Raw genomic sequence first — 21818 nt, 5'->3', positions numbered from 1 at the left:
CCTCCCTATCCCTGTAATCCCCCCCCAGACCCACACCCCTCCCTATCCCTGTAATCCCAGCCCAGACCCACACCCCTCCCTATCCCTGTAATCCCCCCCAGACCCACACCCCTCTCTATCCCTGTAATCCCCTCCAGACCCACGCCCCCCCCTATCCCTGTAATCCCGTCAAGATCCACACTCCCCCCAGCTCAGATTTTTCCTTCCTGAACATCCTCGATTTTAAACATTGCACTATTGGAGTCCATGTTTTCAGTTGCCTTGACCCTAAATTTTAAGATTTGCTCTGGAAAACTCTTCAGATGTTTATCTCACTTCCCTCCTGCAAGCCTTTATCGGTTACATCCTTGAGGTTCGAAGTTGGGGCTCCATGTGGCGGCTGTAAACGTCATTGGTAAGGACATTTTTGGAAAACTGCATACAATTCTGGTCGAGATAACACAGTGTGGAGCTGGATGAACACAGCAGGCCAGGCAGCGTCTCAGGAGCACCAAAGCTCAGAGATCATGGGAACTGCAGATGCTGGAGAATCCAAGATAAAGTGTGGAGCTGGATGAACACAGCAGGCCAAGCAGCATCTCAGGAGCACAAAAGCTGACGTTTTTGGGGTCAAGGGTCTAGGCCTGAAACGTCAGCTTTTGTGCTCCCAAGATGCTGCTTGGCCTGCTGTGTTCATCCAGCTCCACACTTAGTTATCTCGGATTCTCCAGCATCTGCAGTTCCCATTATCTCTGACACAATTCTGGTCTCCCTGCTATTGGAAGGATGCATTAAACTGGAAAGGGTGCAGAAAAGATCTACAAGGATGTTACTGGGATTGGAGGGTTTGAGGTATAGGGAGAGGCTGGAAAAACTGGGATTTGTTTCCCTGGAGCACAGGAGTTTGGGGAGGTTTATATAATTATGAGAGGCATAATAAGGTAAATAGCAAAGGTGTTTTTGCTGGGGCACAGGAGTTCAAAGCTAGAGGGGATAGGTTTAAGATGAGGGGAGAAAGTTTAAAAGGCACACTGAGAGTGGTGCGTGTGTGGAATGAAATGCCAGACGAAGTGGTAAATGCAGCTACACTTACAACATCTAAAAGGCATCTGGTTAGGGTACATGAATAGGAAGAGTTTAAGAGTGATGTGGCCAAACAGAGGTAAGTGGGACTAGTTTAGTTTGGGAAACCTGGTCAGCGTGGACTGGTTGAACAGAAAGGTCCATTTGTGCAAATCTTACATTTTCCAGAAATTATCTAGTTCACTTTTGAAGGTGACTGTCAGATCTGCTTCCAACCCATTTGACGCCATCAGTACTGCATTGCATTTGGTGCTGAGGTCCCTGGGATAGGACTTGAACCCACAATTACTTCTGAGGATAAAAGCAGCCAAGGGAAGGGGAAAGAGCAGAACCACACTCCCCACTGGGATTACTTCAATATATAGTTTTATTTCATTTTTTTATTTACAAATATCATACATGCTTTGGAACCTAGATACTGCCACAACGCCCAACAGGCGCGATTCAATAGCCTGGGAACATTTCCCATCACAAGGCAGCAGAATCTCCTCTCTGATAAACATCACCGTGCAATCCCTCTCTTTTACAGTCATGACTGACAAGTCACAGTCTCAAAGCTCTGGAACCACATTGTCCAATTGTATGATTCTTGCCCCTCATTTGTCCCCAGGAGGAAGAAGGAAGGGGCGCAGGATCTTGGATTACGTGACTCACATAACCCTCAGAAAGGCCACTGCCTCCCTCCTTTCCCCTGGCAATTCCTTCCCAAGTGACAAAAGGTACTTCTTTTGAATGATTGTGATATGGTTTAAGTGCTTCTATAGTGTTCAGGTTGCTCTCTGATCGAATGGCGAACGTATGTTAGAACAGCGACATGTCGCCCTGTGCTGCGTTACTGCCAGCCCTGATAGCAGTGTCATGAGGCTGGTCCATGTGGTGGTTCTGCTATAGGAGAGTGCAGCTCCCAATGTGGCAGATTGAGAATTTAAATCTGGAATATATATATATAAATACATAAGGGCATCCTGAGTAATGCCTGATTGCTTTCGGTAAAAACCACCGCCAATTTTCAGTAAAAGTGACTGTCAAACTGTTGGACTTAAAAACCCAATGTGTCAGAAAGAATGCCTGCTTGTTGTGATTCCGGGCCTGGGCCTACATATGACTCCATGCTTGGGCCTCTGTGTGACTCCAGGTTTGGGCCCACACATGATTCCAGGTCTGGGTATACATGTGATTCCATGTCTGGGCCTACACATGATTCCAGGTCTGGGCCTGTGCATGGATCAGTGTCTTGGTCTATGCATGACTCCAGGTTTGGGCCTACACGTGACTCCATGTCTGGGCCTACATATGATTCCATGTCTGGGCCTACACGTGATCCAGGTCTGGGCCTACGCATGGCTCAGGGTTTTAGCCTATGCATGACTCCAGGTCTGGGCCTACTTATGATTCCAGACACTGCAAGCTGGCAACAGGAGTGTGGGTAACCATGGAAACACAGGCCTCAATGCCTTCATGGAATGGGGGAACCAAGAAAAAGGACATGAGCAAAATCACAGTGCCCCTGTTGGCCCATAGGCGTCCAAGTTATTTCATTGAGATATTGTCCATAGTGCAGCCACACTTCTCAGTGATCATGTTGGGGAATTCAGCCACTTCAATCTCTGTGTAGTCCCCTTTCTTCACCAGGTACATCACAGGCAGGGAGGCACTCTCCACTGCAGCGCAGCTCCTCTCACCATAGTCAAAGGGCCACTGTGGCTGCTTGCAACTCCCCACACAGTGGAAGGCCTGGAAACCAGGGGGCTCGATGATCCAGTACTGCGTCCAGGTCAGCTCCCTGAAGTTGATGAAATATTCCTGCCTGCAGCAGGAACCACTTCTTCGGGTCCGGCTCCCACTGCAGTCCCCGGCAGCTCTACAAGTAAAGAAGAGGAAATGAGTGGGTTTGTTAAAAAAAAAGTAGTCAGTAATTTTACAACAGGGTGACTGGAACAGCGATGTCACATTTAGCGGCAGTTCACAGGGAGAACGCTGGTTGCACATTTTCACACTTATTTTCATATAGCATCGCATTGAATGGCCGAATGGCCTAATCCTACGTTTTATCAATTATACATGGGATGTGGACATTCCCTGCAAGGCCCCTATTTAAAGCCCATTTCCAACTGCACGTGGAAACTCAGTGAATTAGTCAATATATTAAACTTGCTTTTCTATTGGCTTGCGCACACCATTTCTGGATTCCAGATGTAACAGCAACACTGACCTTTCACCAGCGGTCCCTCATACAATGGAAAGTGAAATGATTCTCCCTCCCAGCACCACACACCCCACAAATATTTAGACCAATTGCTCCCCTGTAAATACTGTTATGGAAATGATTCCAACCAGTGCTGTTCAACACCCTTGCCCCTAAGGTCCCTCATTCCCATTCCTGATCCCCATGACCTTTATTCCCTCCATTGGCACCTCACCATCCACCTGCACTCACCCCCCACCCCCAACCCCATAAGCAGTGTAAAGTTCCAGGCGAGAGTGTAACTGGGAGCTCCCAGATATATTTCATGCCAAATTTGCTACAGGAGAAGGCACACAGTGAAATCTGGGTCAGCGTGAGATATTTCTAAGCAATGTGGCTTTCAGCTCCACACCTGTCAGAAACCCCTGTCCTGCTGTTCTCAACACAATTATGAAACACAGTTATGCTCAGAGCTTGCACGCTAATATCTGTACACTTCGTACTCAGACACAAACAGTAATCACACACTTGTACCTGCAGTCTAACAATAACCCATACACTACTATTAACCTGCACACCAACATTAACCTGCACACCAACATTAACCTGCACGCTTATATTAACCTGCACACTAATATTAACCTGCACACTAATATTAACCTGCACACCAATATTAACCTGTACACTAATATTAACCTGTACACTACTATTAGCCTGCACACCAATATTAACCTGCACACCAACATTAACCTGCACGCTTATATTAACCTGTACACTAATATTAACCTGCACACCAATATTAACCTGCACACCAACATTAACCTGCACGCTTATATTAACCTGCACACTAATATTAACCTGCACACTAATATTAATCTGTACACTAACATTAACCTGTACACTAATATTAACCTACACACTAATATTAATCTGTACACTAACATTAATCTGTACACTAATATTAACCTACACACTAATATTAACCTACACACCAACATTAACCTGCACGCTTATATTAACCTGCACACTAATATTAACCTGCACACTAATATTAATCTGTACACTAACATTAACCTGTACACTAATATTAACCTGCACACCAATATTAACCTGCACACCAACATTAACCTGCACGCTTATATTAACCTGCACACTAATATTAACCTGCACACTAATATTAATCTGTACACTAATATTAACCTGCACACCAATATTAACCTGCACACCAACATTAACCTGCACGCTTATATTAACCTGCACACCAATATTAACCTGCACACCAACATTAACCTGCACGCTTATATTAACCTGCACACTAATATTAACCTGCACACTAATATTAATCTGTACACTAACATTAACCTGTACACTAATATTAACCTACACACTAATATTAACCTACACACCAACATTAACCTGCACGCTTATATTAACCTGCACACTAATATTAACCTGCACACTAATATTAATCTGTACACTAACATTAACCTGTACACTAATATTAACCTGCACACCAATATTAACCTGCACACCAACATTAACCTGCACGCTTATATTAACCTGCACACTAATATTAACCTGCACACTAATATTAATCTGTACACTAATATTAACCTGCACACCAATATTAACCTGCACACCAACATTAACCTGCACGCTTATATTAACCTGCACACTAATATTAACCTGTACACTAATATTAATCTGTACACTAACATTAACCTGTACACTAATATTAACCTACACACTAATATTAATCTGCACACTAATATTAATCTGTACGCTAACATGAACCTGTACACTAATATTAACCTACACACTAATATTAATCTGTACACCAACATTAACCTGTACACTAATATTAACCTACACACTAATATTAACCTACACACTAACATTAACCTGCACAATAACATTAACCGATGAGCTAATATTAACCTGTAACACTAATATTAACCTGCATACTAATATTAACCCATACACTAACATTAACCTGTACACTAATATTAACCTGCACACTAATATTAACCCATCCATTAACAGTAAACAGTAAACTAATATTAGTCTAATTTTAATCTGTATACTGGTGTCATCATTGTTATTCAAACTTGACTTGTTGACTAGTCTCTGTTCACTAGGATTTTCACACACATATATACTCAGAGACTATAATACAAGGAACAGATGTGAGCCATTCAGCCCATCGAGTCTGCTCCACCATTCAGTGAGATCATACAATCCCTACATCGAGTCCTCACCAACCCTCTGGACAGCATCCCATCTGGACCCACACCATGGCTGATCTGATAATCCTCTTCTCCACTTTCCTGCCTTTTCCCTCTAACCCTTGATTCTTTTACTGATTAAAAATCTATCACAGCCTTGAACATCTTTAATGGCCATACCGCCACAGCTCTCTGTGGAAAATAATTCCACAGATTCGCCTCCTTCTAAGAGAAGAAATTCCTCCTCATCTCTGTCTTAGATGCGCAACCCCATGTTCAGTGATTATTGTCTCTGGTTCAAGACCTTTTCACAAGAGGAAACAATCTTGCCACATCTACCCTGTCAGTTCTCCAAAGAATCTTGTACATTTCAATAAAGTCAACTCTCATTCTTCTACATTCCAATGAATAGAGGTTCAACATATTCATCTATGAGCCAGCCCCTCCATATCTAGTACTGGCCTCGTGACCATCTCTGGACTGCCTCCAATGCCAGCACTTCATTCCTTAGATAAGGGGCTCAAAACTCTTCACAGTATTCAAGCTGTAGTCTGACTGGCGCTTTCTTTAATTTTAGCAAGACTTCTACTGTTATAGAGTCATAAAATTATATAGCACAGAAACAGGCTAACGGATCCAATTCCTTCCTGCTGACCAGCTTTCCTAAATGAATCTAGTCCCATTTGCCAGCATTTGGCCCAAATCCTTCTAAACCTTTCCCCTTCATATAGCCACCCAGATGCCTTTTAAATGTTGTAATTGTACCAGCCTCCACCACCTCTTGAAATAAAAGGCCAACATCCCATTTGCCAATCCTCCAGGATTGACCTGGAGCCTAGAGGAATTACAAACTGATCTCAAGGGCTATGATGTGAATAAACCAATGGAGAAACAACTGGGGCATTCCCAAAAATCAGTGTCCTTTCCAGTGTCATAGAATCCCTACAAAGTAGAAGCAGGCCATTTGGTCACTAGGTCCACACTTACTCTTCGAAGAGCATTCCCATCCAGACCAGACCACCCCAGCACCACCCACCCCCCCAATCCCTGTAACCCTGCATCTCCCACAGCTAATCCACCTAACCTGCACATCTTTGGACTGTGGGAGGAAACTGGAGCACCCGGAGCAAACCCACGCAGACACGGGGAGAATGCGCAAACTCCACACAGATAGGTCCCTGGTGCTGTGAGGCAACAGATGCTGCGCATGCAGATGGGGAAAGATTATTTCACGAAGAGTGAAAATGGACCCAGTCAGTCGTGAATTCATCCCATTTCCAATTGGCTGTTGGGGATACAGGGAGGGAGCTGACACCATGTCGGGAGGCCATGCGATGGCTTCAAAACCGCCAGTGTAGTGCAGAGTAAAGATTATCTCAGGTTACAGCAGGGCCTTGATCAGGTGGGCCGAGGAGTGGCAGACGGAGTTTAATTTAGATAAATGTGAGGTGCAGCATTTCGAAAAAGCAAAGCAGGAGTGTTGCTGAACATGGAGAACTGGGGGTGGAGGGGCAAAAGTTCCTTAAAAATGGAGTTGCAGGTAGACAGGATAGTGAAGAAGGTGTTTGGTAGCCTTGCCTTTATTGGTCAGTGCGTTGAGTATAGGAGTTGGGAGGTCATGTTGTGGCTGTGCAGGAAATTGGTGAGGCCACTATTAGAATACTGCCTTCAATTCTGGTCTCCCTCCTATAGGAAGGATGTTGTGAATCTAGAAATGGTGCAGAAAAGATTTACAAGGATGTTGCCAGTTTTGGAGGGTTTGAGCTACAGGGAGAGGCTAAATAGGCTGGGGTTACTTTCCCTGCAGCATCAGAGGCTGAGAGGTGACTTTATAGAGGTTTATAAAATGATGAGGGGCGTGGATACAGTGAATGGCCAAGATCTTTTCCCCAGGGTAGGGGAGTCCAAAGCTAGAGGGTACAGGTTTAAGGTGAGAGGGGGAAGATTCACAAGGGAGCTGAGGGACAACTTTTTCACACAGAGGGTGGTGTGTGTATGGAATGAGCTGCCAGAGGAAGTGGTGGAGGCTGGTACAATTACAACATTTCAAAGGCATCTGGAAGGGTACATGAATAGGAAGGGTTTAGAAGGACATGGACCAAATGCTGGCAAATGGGACTAGATTCATTTACGATGTCTGGTCAGCAGGAAGGAGTTGGACCCAAGAGTCTGTTTTTGTGCTGTATTATTTTATGACTGTATAACCCACACACGCGGTAACTCTGAATGCAGATGAGGGAACAAGGACACAAAGGGAGGCATACCCATACTCGCTGAAGTTGAGGGTGTAGAGGACCAGCTCAGGCTTTCCCAGCTCCTGGTCAGCAGGATCCTGGGAAGTGAAGGAGACGAACCTGGCCAGCTCAGCCGCGTGCCTCCCCGGTCGCTCAGCTTCAATCCAGACCTCTAAGTACATTGCAATCTCTTTGGTGTTCTGCCAGTAGTGTACAGCCTGGGTGACATCGAACATTTTCCAGCCAGAGTCGAGAATAGGGACCAGCCTGTCACAGTGGGGGGGGGAGAGAACTGTGTTACCGCGTTACATTCGCATTTAGAAGCGAGCACTTCAACTGGACCTAAATCCAAACTAAATCTGCAAGAATGGCACATTCGGGAGCCATTTATCCATCTCTGAAATTTGGTCTCTGTGGAGCTGGTGGACATGGTTGCATAGAATTTACAGCACTGTGTAGGCTATTCACTGGATAACTTGCTCAACGAGCTACCACAGCCTAAATGGGCCAAACAGCCTCATGCTGAGCCAAACAGTTCGTTCAGTTGAACCGATGAGAGATGAAAGGTTTGTCTTATGAGGACAGATTGAGCAGATTGGGCCTTCTCTCACGATAGTTTAGAAGAATGAGAGGAGATCTAATTGAGATGCTAAAGGGGATCGTCAAAGTAGAGGTAGAGAGAATGTTTCACCTTGTGGAGCAATCTAGAATGAGAGGTCATCGCTTCAGGCTAAAGATTGACAGATACAGGACAGGGATGAGGAGGAATTACTTCTCTAAAAGGGCAGTGAATCCGTGGAATTCACTCCCCCAGGGTGCAGAGGATGCTGAGACTTTGAGTAAATTTCAGAAGGAGACAGACAGACTGTTATTTAGTAATACATTGAAAGGTTATGGAGAGCAGTTAGAAAAGTAGCATTGGGGCTGAGATGAGATCAGTCATGATCGTACCAAATGGCAGAGCAGGTTCGAGGGGCTGAATGGCCTATCCTGCTCCTAGATCTTATATTCTAATGTCAGTGTTTCTGTTTCACACCAGCACCTATTTCTCCTGTGTCATCCTCAGCCTTATCAGTTAACTAGTTTTGATTCATTCCAATGTGAATGAGATGACATTTCTTCCAGATTATAACATTTGCAGAAGACAGTACATGCATAATTTGAACATTGAATGGGTGTAATGTTTACAGGCTTTGAATGTGTGTGTAATGTTTACAGGGCTTGGAGATACATGTGACTTTAGGCACATTTCTCAAATCTCCTCGTTACTGGGAGAATTCGTCACCTGATGTCCAGATCTGTTCTAGATTGCCAGATAAATGAGATTAATCGTTCTGTCACAACAGCAATTCCATTATTGTTGGGTGGTGTGAATATTAGGGCGATTAAGTGTGATCTGGATGGACCTTGGTGCTTTTTCGGCGCACTTCTTTCCACAACCCTCAGCTGTGCCCCGGCAACTCAGCGGTTAGCCCTGCTGTCTCGCAGCGACAGGGGCCCGGGATCGATTCCACCCTCGGGCGACTGTCTGTGCAGAGCTTGCACATGCTCCCTGTCCCTGCATGGGGTTTTCTCCCCCGGTCCAAAGATGTTCAGGCTAGGTGGACTGGCCATGGGAGATGCTGGCTGTAACATGCAGACTAGGTGGAGTAGCCATGGGAATGCTGGGCTGGGAGGGTGTGGTTGGAATGTTCTTTGGAGGGTCACTGTAGACTTGATGGGCCACATGACCTGTCCCCACACTGTAGGGGCTCTGTTATGATTCAATGGTCACCACTCTGAGCCTGCCCAACAATGACCTCTCCACAGGGGTAGGAAGTGTTAGCCAAGTATCATGGAGCAGACAAGTGAAAGGGAAGGAGGAATGTTCAGAATTGAGTGTTGTTTTTACCTGGAATCGATGAGTGAGGTCTTGTTGCTGCCATCAGGCAGAGTCTTGACCCAGTGCACGCTGACCCTGGCGTTGTTGACTGGCCGACTGTGCCTCCTGAGAGGGAGCTCTCCTTTGTGAACGCCTTTCTTGAAGAGCTTGAGCTCTGCCATGGTCACCTCGCTGTTTTCAGGGATCAGCCCTTTCATATCGAAGACCAGCGTTTGCCTAGCAGGGTCTGAATAGAGGACGTCTCCTCTTGTATCTGGACAGGCAAAGAGCACAGCAACATGAAGCAAGGAACGAGGAGACAGCAAAACAACAGGAGTAGGCCATTCAGCCCCCTCAAGCTAATTCTACCATGCCCATCATATCCCAGACCGTGAGCGATCCGAATCTGCTCTCCATCTATCCAATATGTAACCCTTGCCCAACAAAAAATCTTATCGGCTTTGGCTTTTACAACTCTCACAACTTGTTTATAATGATGTGGTACAATTTGAAAAGTGGGTGAGGAACAGAGTGACCTGGGGTTGGGAACATATTCACTAATCACTGAAGGAGGAAGAAAAAGCTGAGAAGGCTGTACAAAGACAAAGAAAATAGGGTTTAGGGTGGTATGGTGGCACAGTGATTAGTACTGCCACCTCAGAGCGCCAGGGAACTGTTTAGAGGTCCGTGTGGAGTTGCACAGTGTGTGGAGTTCTTCCAGTGTCTGTGTGAGTTTCATCTGGGTGCTCTAGCTTCCTCCCACAGTGTAAAGATTTATAGGTTAGGTGGATGGGTGGTGTTAAATTGCCCATAGTGTGCAGGGATGTACAGGCTAGGTGGAAAAGCCATAGGAAATATGGGTTTACACAGAAATCGTCTGGGTGGGATGCTCTGCAGAGGGTTGTGCAGACTCAACGGACCAACTGGCCTCTTTGTGTACTGTAGGAATTCTATGATTCATGGGTTTATTAACAGAAAGGCACAAACTACAAAAGCAACTCAACGTTGGAGTTTAATAAAACATGGGCTGGGTCACAGCTGGAATCCCCACTGGTCACTGGAAAAGTCTTACAGAACGATTCTGTCGAGGGTTGTGTTGAGAAACTGACAGCGTTCTTCATGGAGCAGTGATGGCTGGATACAGAGACTTACTAAAGATCCCCAATCAGTCCCTCGTAAACCAATCCACAATCACTTCCATCTTGCAGGTAGATGGGGACAGCACTAATGTAAGTTCCCCTCCAAGCTATGCACCATCCTGGCTTAGAAAAACATCAGTGTCCCTTCAGTGTCCTTGAAATCCTGGAATTCCCTCCCTAACAATATTACGGGTCTATCCACGGCACATGGACTGTAGCAATTAAAGAAGGCAGCTCACTATCACCTTCTCATGGGGCAATTAGGGATGGACAATAAATGCTGGCCCAGCCAGGGACAGCCACGTCCCATGAATGAATTAAAAAAAAGAGAATTTTCTTACTCAGCAAATTGTTACAATTGGGATTGCATGTTTGAAAAAGTGGTTGAAGCAAATTCAAATACAACTTTCTATGAATCATAGGGACATACAGCACAATACAGACCCTTCAGTCCAACTCACCCATGCTGACCCGAGATCCTAGCTAAATCTAGTCCCATTTGCCAGCATTTGGCCCAAATCCCTCTAAACCCTTCCTATTCAAATACCCATCCAGATGCCTTTTAAATGCTGTAATTGTACCAGCCTCCACCACTTCCTCTGGCAGCTCATTCCATACACGCACCACCCTCTGCATGAAAATGTTGCACTTAGGTCCCTTTTAAATCTTTCACCCCTCACCTTAAAGTTTTTGCGCTCTAGTTTTGGACTCCCCTACCCTGGGAAAAAGATCTTGTCTACTTACATTATCCATGCCCCTTATAATTTTATAAACCTCTACAAGGTCACCCCTCAGCCTCCGATGCTCCAGGGAAAATAGCCCCAGCCTATTCAGCCTCTCCCTGTAGTTCAAATCTTCCAACCCTGGCAACATCCTTGTAAATCTTTTCCGTACCATTTCAAGTTTAACAACATCCTCCCTATAGCCGGGAGACCAGAACTGAACACAGTATTTCAAAAGTGGCCTAACCAATATACTTTACAGCCGCCCAATTCCTATACTCAAGGCACTGACCAATAAAGGCAAGCATACCAAACACCTTCTTCACTATCATATCTACCTGGGGCTCCACTATGAAGGAATTTTGAACCAGCAATCCAAGGTCTCTCTTCAGTAACACTTCCCAGGGCCTCGCCAGTAAGTGGATAAGTCCTGCCCTGATATGGTGTATTGGTTTGTGGAGCGACAACTTTGCAGGACTTATGGAGAGTGGGACAATTTGGATAGTTTGTCTCAAGAGCCTGCACAGGCTTGATGGGCCCAATGGTCTCCTTCTGTTATGTGGAAAAAGAGACAGGCAGTGCATAATCTTGTTTCTGGCTTTTATTGTTCAAGCTTCTTGTCCTCAGAGTTCATCATGTTAAATTCTGGGAATTTACTGTGCATTCCCAGACAGTGCAAAATCTGGCTGAAGTCTTTGTAATGCGGTCAGCCTGTGTGAATCACTAAACAATTTGCAGCTATAATTGAAAAGCCAGCCTTTGCAGACTAGGCTGAGGCTGGGTGTGTGGGGCCCGCTTATTAGTAATTGATTAGATTTACACAAGGCAACAACAACTGACAAGAAAATAAACTTTGTAATGTCTAGGCCATGAGTGGGGTGGAACAGCAGGCAAATTCCACACAATTTCCCTGCCCCACATGAGCCAACTCTCCCTTGACCAGAGCAGGCATCTTTCATCCTTGTGTGTGAGTTGACCATTTGTTTGGGCAATTTGATCAGAATGGGTGGATCACACAATAAAAATGAAACCTCACTGTTAGTACCTCCTACAACCTCTTTCATCAGGCAGAAGATACAAATGCCTGAACAGAGAGATAGCACGGTGTAGAGCTGGATGAACACAGCAGGCCAAGCAGCATCAGAGGAGCAGGAAAGCTGACGTTTCAGGTCTAGACCCTTCTTCAGACCCTTCTGTTCTGAAGAAGAGTCTAGGCCGAAACATCAGCTTTTCCTGCTCCTCTGATGCTGCTTGGCCTGCTGTGTTCATCCAGCTCTACACCTTGTTATCTCAAGATTCTCCAGCATCTGCAGTTCCTACTAGCCTGAACACAAACAGGTTCAGGAACTGCTTCATTCTGGCTCTTATTAGATTGTTGAATTGACACGAGTCTCAAATCATGTATTCTGCAATGTAAACTGTATGCCTCTATGTTTTTTGATGTGTACATCCTTTGCTTGCTGTGATCTGCCTGTACTGCTCATAAGCAAAGCTTTTCACTGCATTTTGGTGCACATGACAATAAAATCAACCCAATCAATCAATCAATCAATACAGGTGATTCTAGAATTATCATGAGGAGCATATGATGGGGCAAAATACATTTTAATGTTAAGATATGAACCTGTTAAATTTTAATCAAGTCAGGGCATTGAATTAAAAAGGACAACCTTGGAGAAAATTATTTTCAAAGGTTACAGGGAATTGGATTAGATATTTCAGCTGGAGAGCTGAAACACACACAAGGTAATGGTCAAAGTGAACAGCCTCTGTTCTGTGATAATAAAATGTGAGGCTGGATGAACACAGCAGGCCAAGCAGCATCTCAGGAGCACAAAAGCTGACGTTTCGGGCCTAGATCTCCAGCATCTGCAGTTCCCATTATCTCTGAGCCTCTGTTCTGTGCTGCTTAGCCCCTTTACCTAAAGCTGCAAATTTCAGCACTTCCCTCCCTGAGAGTATACACATTAGCTTTGGATCGGGGTTGAAATCTCGGTCTGGTGATTTGAAGGTGCAATATTGGGGGGGCGGGGGGGGGGGGGCGGTGCTGCGCTGTACTGTCAGGAGATGCTCTCTTTCAGATGAGCTGCTGAAACCGAGGCCCTGTCTACTTTCTGGGTGTAGAAAGATCCCACAGGGTCCTGGCAAGATAGTTCTCCCAAGTATTCCTGCTCTTTTACACTTCACCCAACTTCAAGGATACTAGTAGTTTACAGCTGGTGGGATCTTGCTGTGCACAGTTTGCTGCTGTGTTCTCTGCAATTCTTAAGAAAATAAACTTTGCTTTAATTATTTGTATAACTCCCCAGGACCTGCTGGAAGGGACAATACAAGAGCAGTGTTTTGTGTCTAACACGTGTGCCCTCAATATAGTAAATAGAGACAAGAGGTAATTTACCGGAATTTCCTGGCACTCCCCGTAAGATGCCAGCCAAGCTGGGCAGGGCTCTCCTCTTCCTCTCCTTGTCCTTGTAGAGCTTCAGCATGGAGATGTATTTGTTCCTCACACGAGCTGGCACCACAGCCTTCTCTAGGTCTCTCTTGACGAGGTGTGGAGCCTCGGTCAGTGCCAGTTTCCTGAGCATAGTAGCCTTGACCTCCTCAAGATGATGGTATTGGTGAGCCCCATCAGCCAGCGCCGACCACAGGACACAGCCGAAGAGGATTCCAAAGGACAACATCAGCCAGCTGTAGGCCATTCTGTTCTGACTGAGCACGACTCTCCCAGGGGTAGACAGAAAGAGAGAGAGAGAGAGAGAGAGAGAGAGAGAGAGAGGGACTCTTCGGCTGATCTGGCACAGCTCCTGAGAAGCACAAACTCAAGTGTTTTGGATTAAAACACTGTCTGGCTGAGAGCTGTGCGCACCAGCTTTTAAAGGGCAGTGCTCTCTATTCCAGACACCAGGTGGATACACAAAAACTGAAAGGAGGCTCTGGGACATCAAAGAGGCAAGAGACTTAACATCACGACACTCCCCACTTAAAACCCAATGATTGACACTTCTCACCTTCTCTGTGGAAATCCTCCAGTATTAACTTAATCACATGCCTCTTTCGAATTCTCACTGAAGATTAACAAGGCTGAAACCTCAAACAGATTTATTTTTTAAATGCCCCCAATGGTTTTTAAAGCCTTTTATTTCACAAGCGATCATTGCCCATAGAGTTGACTTCTCTCTGTTTCTGTCTGTTATCAAACCAGTGGCTCACAGGCCATGGTGAGTCTGCAGCAGGGGTAAAAGTGCTGGTTGCTATCTGAAATGAAACTAAGGCCTGGGGCTGTCAGATAGTCATTGACCTGAATCGTTCCCTCTGTTTTCTCCCTCAGCAGATGCTTTTTTGCCGTGGGACAAGAGGTTATGTAGGGGGCTCTTTACTGACGGTGGGCTTGTTCAGGTTGTGTGTTGCTGGAAGGTGGTATGCCAAGCCAACAACAACCCATATTAATAGAACGCCTCTAACACGGTGAATCACTCCCCCAAGGCCCTTTAACAAGAGTGTAAATCAGACATAAAAATACATTGATTCAGAGATAGTAGGAACTGCAGATGCCGGAGAATTTTGAGATAATAGGGTTGGAAGAGCACAGCAGCCGAGCAGCATCAGAGGAGCAGAAAAGCTGATGTTTTGGGCCTAGACCCTTCTTCAGAATTCAGAAGATTTTCGGAAGAAGGGTCTAGCCCTGACACGTCAGCTTTCCTGCTCCTCTGATGTTGCTTGGTCTGCTGTGTTCATCCAGCTCTACACCTTATTATCACAAAAATAAATTGCCATTGTATCACCTCATGAGAAATTAGGGGTAGATGGCCAAAAGCTAAGTTTTAAGGTAAGCATCTTACTGGAGGACAGGAGGATTAGAAAGTTGGAGAGCTGAAGGAAGGGAACTTCAAAGAGCAGGATCTAAACGACTGAAGGCACATCCCCACAAGGTTGAAGGGGTGCTCAAGAGGCCAGTACAGGAGGAGCACCAATATTTTGGAGGCTAGTGGTGATGGAGGCAGTGCGGGATGGATGTAAGAGGGCAGAAATTACAAGGATCGGGAGTGTTGAGATCATGAAAGGATTTGAGGACGAGGGATCAGAATTTAAAAATTCTGCCAGACCAAGGGCCAGTATGGGCCAGAAGACACAAAAGCAATGGATGAGTGTGAGCTTGGTACTTGTTTAGGATTGAGAACTTCAAATACCCAACCTCGTGAGGCCTAGTTAAAAAGGTAACGAGCAGCAGTATTTCCGTAGGCCAGAGTGGACTCACTTGAGAGCCAGGAGGGTGTGAAATGGCAACCCAACCTCAATGGACCCACCCTTCACCCAACCAATCCCCAAATCGGAAAGGGGTGGGGTCAGGACACAGTTTGTTCTTGTGACCGCAATCTCTCTGTCCTCTTCTTAAAAGTCAATTACCAGGGTAAGGATGAGACCGGTGCTGGTAGTGACATACCTGAAATAGAACAGATTGGTGACTAACGAGACTCCAACGGAAATATTACTTGGGAAGCTATGAGAGGATGATTGTTGCAAACTGAAAGAAATCCTAGCTGCAGGGTAAGAAGAAATATTTTGAAATGAATTATGTTGAAACGAACTATACTGCCTCATGGTTTATGTTAACTCATTCAGGAATTCCCAATGGACGCTCAGTCGATAAACACATTAAGGAGAGAGAGAAAAAGACACATAGGTCAGCATGGGCTGGTTGGACCAGATGACTTGTTTCCATGCTGTAAGCCTCCATGACTCTAATAGATTTGTTTTTATCTATTGGAATTAAGGGAGGAGGCGACTTCTGAACAAGGGCCCTGACCCGAAAGAACAATTTTCCTGCTCCTCTAATGCTACCTGAACTGTTGTGTTCCTCCAGTTCCACACTGTATTGTCTCTGACTCCAGCATCTGCAGTTCTTGCTATCTCCTTAAAACCTACCTCTTTGAACAAGTTTTGTGTCATATGTCCCTATGTGCATCTATATTATGGGCTGCCACACATGTGCGATTCACATACTTCTAGTTGATCTTAGTTTTAAAATTTAAGTCTGCTTACAAAGTTTACAAAGCAGCCAGTTGGAGGACAGTCTGCAGCATCAGTCGCGGAATTCCAGTTGCCAGGGACCCAAGTTTGATTCCACCCTCGGGCGACTGTCTGTGTGGAGTTTGCACATTCTCCCCGTGTCTGCATGGGTTTCCTCTGGGTGCTCCGGTTTCCTCCCACAGTCCAGAGATGTGCAGGTTAGGCAGATTGGCCGTGCTGAATTCCCTGTAGTGTTCAGGGATGTGCAGGCTAGTTGGGTTAGCCATGGGAAATGAAGGGTTACAGGGATAGGTGGGCAGGTGGATCTGCGTATGATGCTGTTCAGAGGAGCAGTGTGAACTAGATGGGCTGAACAGCCTGTTTCCGTACGGTAGGAATTCAATGAGTCAATGAATTGGGAGATCCGTAAATGATGCAAATACTGCCACCTCTGGTAGAATAGTGTAAATACAGTGTGACATTTTTCCATGGATACTAACCTGCACCTTCCTGAACACTATGAACAATTTAATGTGGCCTATCAACTTAACCTGCACATCTTTGGACTGTGGGAGGAAACCGAAGGAAAACCATGCAGCCACGCATGGCTAAATATAATAAGGGTGCTAACTGAGGGCTCAGAGTTGGCCAGCAAATCGAGGCAGAACTTCCCTGCTCTCCTTAAATTAATCCTTTGGGAATGCTCATGTCCACCTCAGAGATAAATGGGGCCCAGGTTTAGCATCCCACCTGAATGAGAACAGCTTTTGCAAGAGTACAAGGACTGAATGGAGACTGCTGGCCTGTCTCGTGTGCACCATTCCTTGGGGTGGGACTTGAATCTATATTCCTCTTGTTGGTGATAGCGCTACCCACCGAGACAAAGGTTGGGGTATAATTTCAAAGGCAAAACAACATACAAATCTCAGTTCAGTGCTTGATGGCTTGAGGAGTTAAATTAGACAGGATTATCTAAGTAACGGTTAATCGGGAATTAACGTTCAGAGTTCAGCTAGAAAGTGAGTGAGGAGTAGACTATGTTCAGGTGTCTATGTTCAGCCAGTAGGATAGCAGTTGAATCTTGGTCAGAATAAACCAACATACAAAACAGAAGCAAATGCAGGCCATTCGGCCTTCAAGCCTGCTGTACTATTCACTAAGATCATGCTTGTGTTTCAAATTCCACGTTCGCCCTCAATAACCCTCGCAACCCTGGCCTGACAAAAATCTACCCACCTTTGTCTTTAAGATATTCAATGACCCCAATCCCAACAACCTCTCAGGCAAAGAGCTACAAATTTGCAGAACCGTCTAATGGAAAGAATTTTTCCTAACCTTGGTGCTGAAAGGGTGTCCCCGATCCCCGAGCCCTCGGTTCTGAACTGAGCCACAAGAAGAAATACCTTTTCAACTTCCGGTTGGCCAAGAACACTCAGCTCCTCCATCTAAATCGCACCTCACTCATATAAACTCCCACCCTGTCCAATCCTCACCCTGGATAGCAATGGTGGCTCGGTGGTTAACACTGCTGCCTCACAGCGCCAGGGACCTGGGTTCAATTCCAGCCTCGGGCGACTGTCTGTGTGGAGTTTGCATGCACTCCCTGTGTCTGTGTGGGTTTCCTTCAGTTTCCTCCCACCATCCAAAGATGTGCAGGTTAAGTTGATAGGCCACATTAAATCGCTCATAGTGTTCAGGAAGGTGTGGGGGGGGGGTGCAGCTTAGTCACGGAAAATGCAGGGTTACAGGGATAGGGTAGGGGGTGGGTCTGGGTAGGATGGTCTTCAGAGGCTTGGTGTGGACTCGACAGGCTGAATGGCCCGCATCCATGCTGTAGGGATTCTATGATTCAATCCTTTTTCATAAGCCAACTCACTTATTCCGAGCATCTAACTAGGAAACCTTTTCTCAACCACCTCCTTAAATAGTGTACACATTACAGAAGATGTGGTCTCCTCATTGCCATGTATGACTGCAGCACACTATAACAAGAGGAGCTGAATGGATAATGATGGATAACATTTGATCAGCTGTCTTGTTTGTGTGATTCCTTCTTTAGAATAAGCACCTTCAGGTAATGAGCAGAAGGAAATGGGAGGGGGGTGGCAGCAGGAGGAGGTGAGGGAATGTAAACAAAGCGTTTCATCAAATGGCACACTTTGATTTCTTAAACCTGAGATCCACTGAGGTGAGGCCAAGCTCACCTCCCAAAGTCGTGTTTATTCATGAATATATTTGTACTTCTTAAGTCCCCCATGAGGTGTTCTCTTGATCTGAAAAAGGCTTGGAGGGGGAAGCTGGCTGCTTCATGGTGGGGCGAAGGAGTCATATCCGACACCTTCGGCCTTCCAGCAGTGAGGTCAAACTCTCAGCTTTGTTTGTATCTATTAAGATGCAGAGTGACCACCCTTAGAACAGGCGACCTTTGGAGGAAAGTGTTTGTGTAAATCTCACCTTCATCCCTCCAGGTTAACCCAGCTTAGTGAGTGGCGAGAGGAAGCTCACCACTCCCCAAAAACAGCTGCTTCACAACTCGCGCCATCCGAGTTCCTACTGGACCGATGTGAGGTAGAAACGAGATGCCCTCTCTGCTCAGGAACTTACCCTCCAATCCTTCTGCGAACATCACACCCTGCCGGCTTCCCCCCTCAGCTTGGCCACTTCCCCAAAGGCAAGGATCAGCTGGCTCCACAGAAGACAAAATAGATGGGTCTAGGCCCAAAACGTCAGCTTTCCCGCTCCTGAGATGCTGCTTGGCCTGCTGTGATCATCCAGCTCCACACATTGTTATCTCGGATTGTCCAGCATCTGCAGTTCCCATTATCTCTGATAGAATTTATTACTAACCTGGAGAAGGTTCAGGAGAGATTAACCAGAGTGTGGCCGGGAGTGGAGGGTTTGAATTATAAAGAGAGGCTGGGAATTTTCTCACTGGAATGTAGGAGGTTGAGAGATGACCTTATACAGGTTTATAAAGCATGAACCTTATAAACAAGGTGAATGGCAAGTGTCTTTTCCCGAGGGTGAGGGATTTCAAGACCATTCACGGCACATTTTTGAAGTGAGAGGAGAAAGATATAAAAAGGACGTGTAGAATGAACTTCCTGACAAAGTGGTGGATATGGGTAGTGTTTACACTGTTTAAAAGGCATTTGATAGGAAAGGTTTGGAGGGTCTATTTCCATGCTGTATGACTGTATAATTTTTCTGAACACCCCAGTGAATTTTCAGAGTGCTTTGAGGTGCTGTCTCTATTCAGTTCTGGGAACTGTGCCTCATTTACCTGAGATAACAAGGTGTAGAGCTGAATGAACATAGCAGGCCAAGCAGCATCAGAGGAGCAGGGGAAGGCTGACGTTTCAGGCCTAGACCATTTCTAAAGCAGGGTCTAGGCCCGAAACATCAGCCTTCCTGCTCCTCTGATGCTGCGTGGCCTGCTGTGTTCATTCAGCTCTACGCCTTGTAATCTCAGATTCTCCAGCATCTGCAGTTCCTACTATCCCTCATTTACATGATATTGGTCAGAATGTTACTGAGGGCTAAAGTTCTTAAATGATAAGGACGGGTGCACAGAGTTGGCTTCAGTTGATGCTTAGAAGACTGAGAGCTAGAATGAGGGAGTTTACAACATTGCATAACAAATGCCTAACCCTAAACTTAATCCGAACTCGACTCCTGACCCTAACTCTAATCTTAACCCTACTCCTAACACTAACCCTAACCCTAGCCCTGATACAAATCATAACTCTAACCCTAACACTAACCCTAATGCAAAACCTAACCCTCATCCAAAACCTAAACCTACCCTAATGCTATCGCTCACACAAATGCTAAACCTAAACCTAACCCTTAACCCTAAATGTAACTCTAATCCTAACTCTAACCCTAACCCGAACCCTAACCCTGACCCTGAACCTGACCCTGACGCTGACCCTGACCCTAACCCTAAACCTAACCCTAACTCTAACCCTAACCCTAAACCGAAACCTAACCCTAAACCTAACCCTAATCCTAACTCTAACCTTAACCCTAACCATAACCCTAACCCTAATCCTAATCCTACCCCTACGACTACCCCTAACCCAAACCCTATTGCAGGATAGATCAAGAGAAACCATTTCCTCAGCTTGGAGAATCCAGAACAGGGGGGGAGAGGAGAGTAATCTTTAAATTTGGGCTAATCTGTTCTCTTTGGAAGTGAAGTCAAGAATTACTTCTTCACACAAAAACGTGGTAGAAATCTGGAAATCTCCCTGCAAAACGAATAAGGATGCAGGAGGAGGAGAAATTAACGGCTAGAGACCAACATCAAAGATTTATTTTGTTTGGCATCATTGTCAAGAATTGAGGCCGGTAATGACCTACTCCAATCCCTGTTCCCAGCTACCACTGCATTTCATGGAAGCAAGTCAGGTTCTTGACTAAAATTCCAAAATTTTACACCCAGATTGCTTGATTCCAATGCCTGGAGGGAGTCTGTAGATCCACTGCAAGATAAGATAAAGCTGCCAGTTTAGCGGCACAGGGCATGTCAGCTTGGAACCTCAGGGGAAGGAAATTTCCTCCCAAAAATAGGCTCATCTTTCTGATTCCTGTCATCAGTTGCCTTTATAGGATAGAATCTGTACAGTGCAGATAGAGGCCATTCAGCCCACACTGACCCTCCAAAGAGCTTCCCACCTATCCCTATAAACCCACATTTACTACAGTTAACCCACCCGGCCTGTGCACGACTAAGTAATTTCCCCTTGGCCAATCGAACCAACCTGCACACCTTCGGACTGGAGGAGGGAAGCCATGCAGACTCAAGGAGAATATATAAACTCCACACAGATAGTCACCCGAGGGTGGAATTGAACTGGGATCCCTCAGCTATGAGGCAGCAATGCGAATCACTGAGCCACTGCTGTTTGGAGATAAACGTAAGAACATCAGAACAAATGAATGAAGGCCAGGATGCCTTTAAGTGAGATCGTGGCTGATGCTTGACATCAAATTCTTATTTCTCTTCCAATCATTTCATCCCTTGATTCTCTTAAGATGTCAAACAGCTAATCTACTTGAATGTAATTTGCAGCTGAAGGAACTGCAGAGAGACACAATCGTCTGAGGAAATTTCTTTTCATCTCAGTCCTGAATGGCCAAACTCTTACCCCAAAATTATGATCTCTAGTTCTGGATGCCCCTGCTAGGGGGAAACAGCTTTGCCCCATTGACCCTATGAAACCTTCTCAGAGTCTTTGATGGTCCACTCTTCTTTACTCCAATTAATTACTCAATCACTTCTCAGTTATCTTGCTCCAGGAATTAATCCGGTGAAGATTCATTGTATCCTCCCAGTTCATCCCATTCAACCCTTCAACACCCTCTAAAACAATTGCAT

General features: G+C 45.5%; 1 protein-coding gene across 1 annotated transcript; it reads right to left on the bottom strand.

The window, feature by feature from the left end:
- Positions 1-1483: 1483 nt before the first annotated feature.
- On the bottom strand, positions 1484-14246 carry LOC125452351 (left-right determination factor 2-like). Its single transcript, XM_059645721.1, has 4 exons — positions 13827-14246; positions 9598-9841; positions 7737-7973; positions 1484-2923 (listed from the first exon to the last, which is right to left on the bottom strand). The coding sequence occupies exons 1-4, from the start codon at positions 14125-14127 to the stop codon at positions 2593-2595; spliced, it is 1113 nt and encodes a 370-aa protein (XP_059501704.1). The 5' UTR covers positions 14128-14246; the 3' UTR covers positions 1484-2592.
- Between the last annotated feature and the right edge of the window lie 7572 nt (positions 14247-21818).

This window comes from Stegostoma tigrinum, chromosome 4 (genome assembly GCF_030684315.1).
Source record: "Stegostoma tigrinum isolate sSteTig4 chromosome 4, sSteTig4.hap1, whole genome shotgun sequence".
NCBI classification, from domain to species: Eukaryota; Metazoa; Chordata; class Chondrichthyes; order Orectolobiformes; family Stegostomatidae; genus Stegostoma; species Stegostoma tigrinum.
Note: the sequence above shows the minus strand (reverse complement) of the source record. Positions and strands in the feature narration are given on the sequence as shown.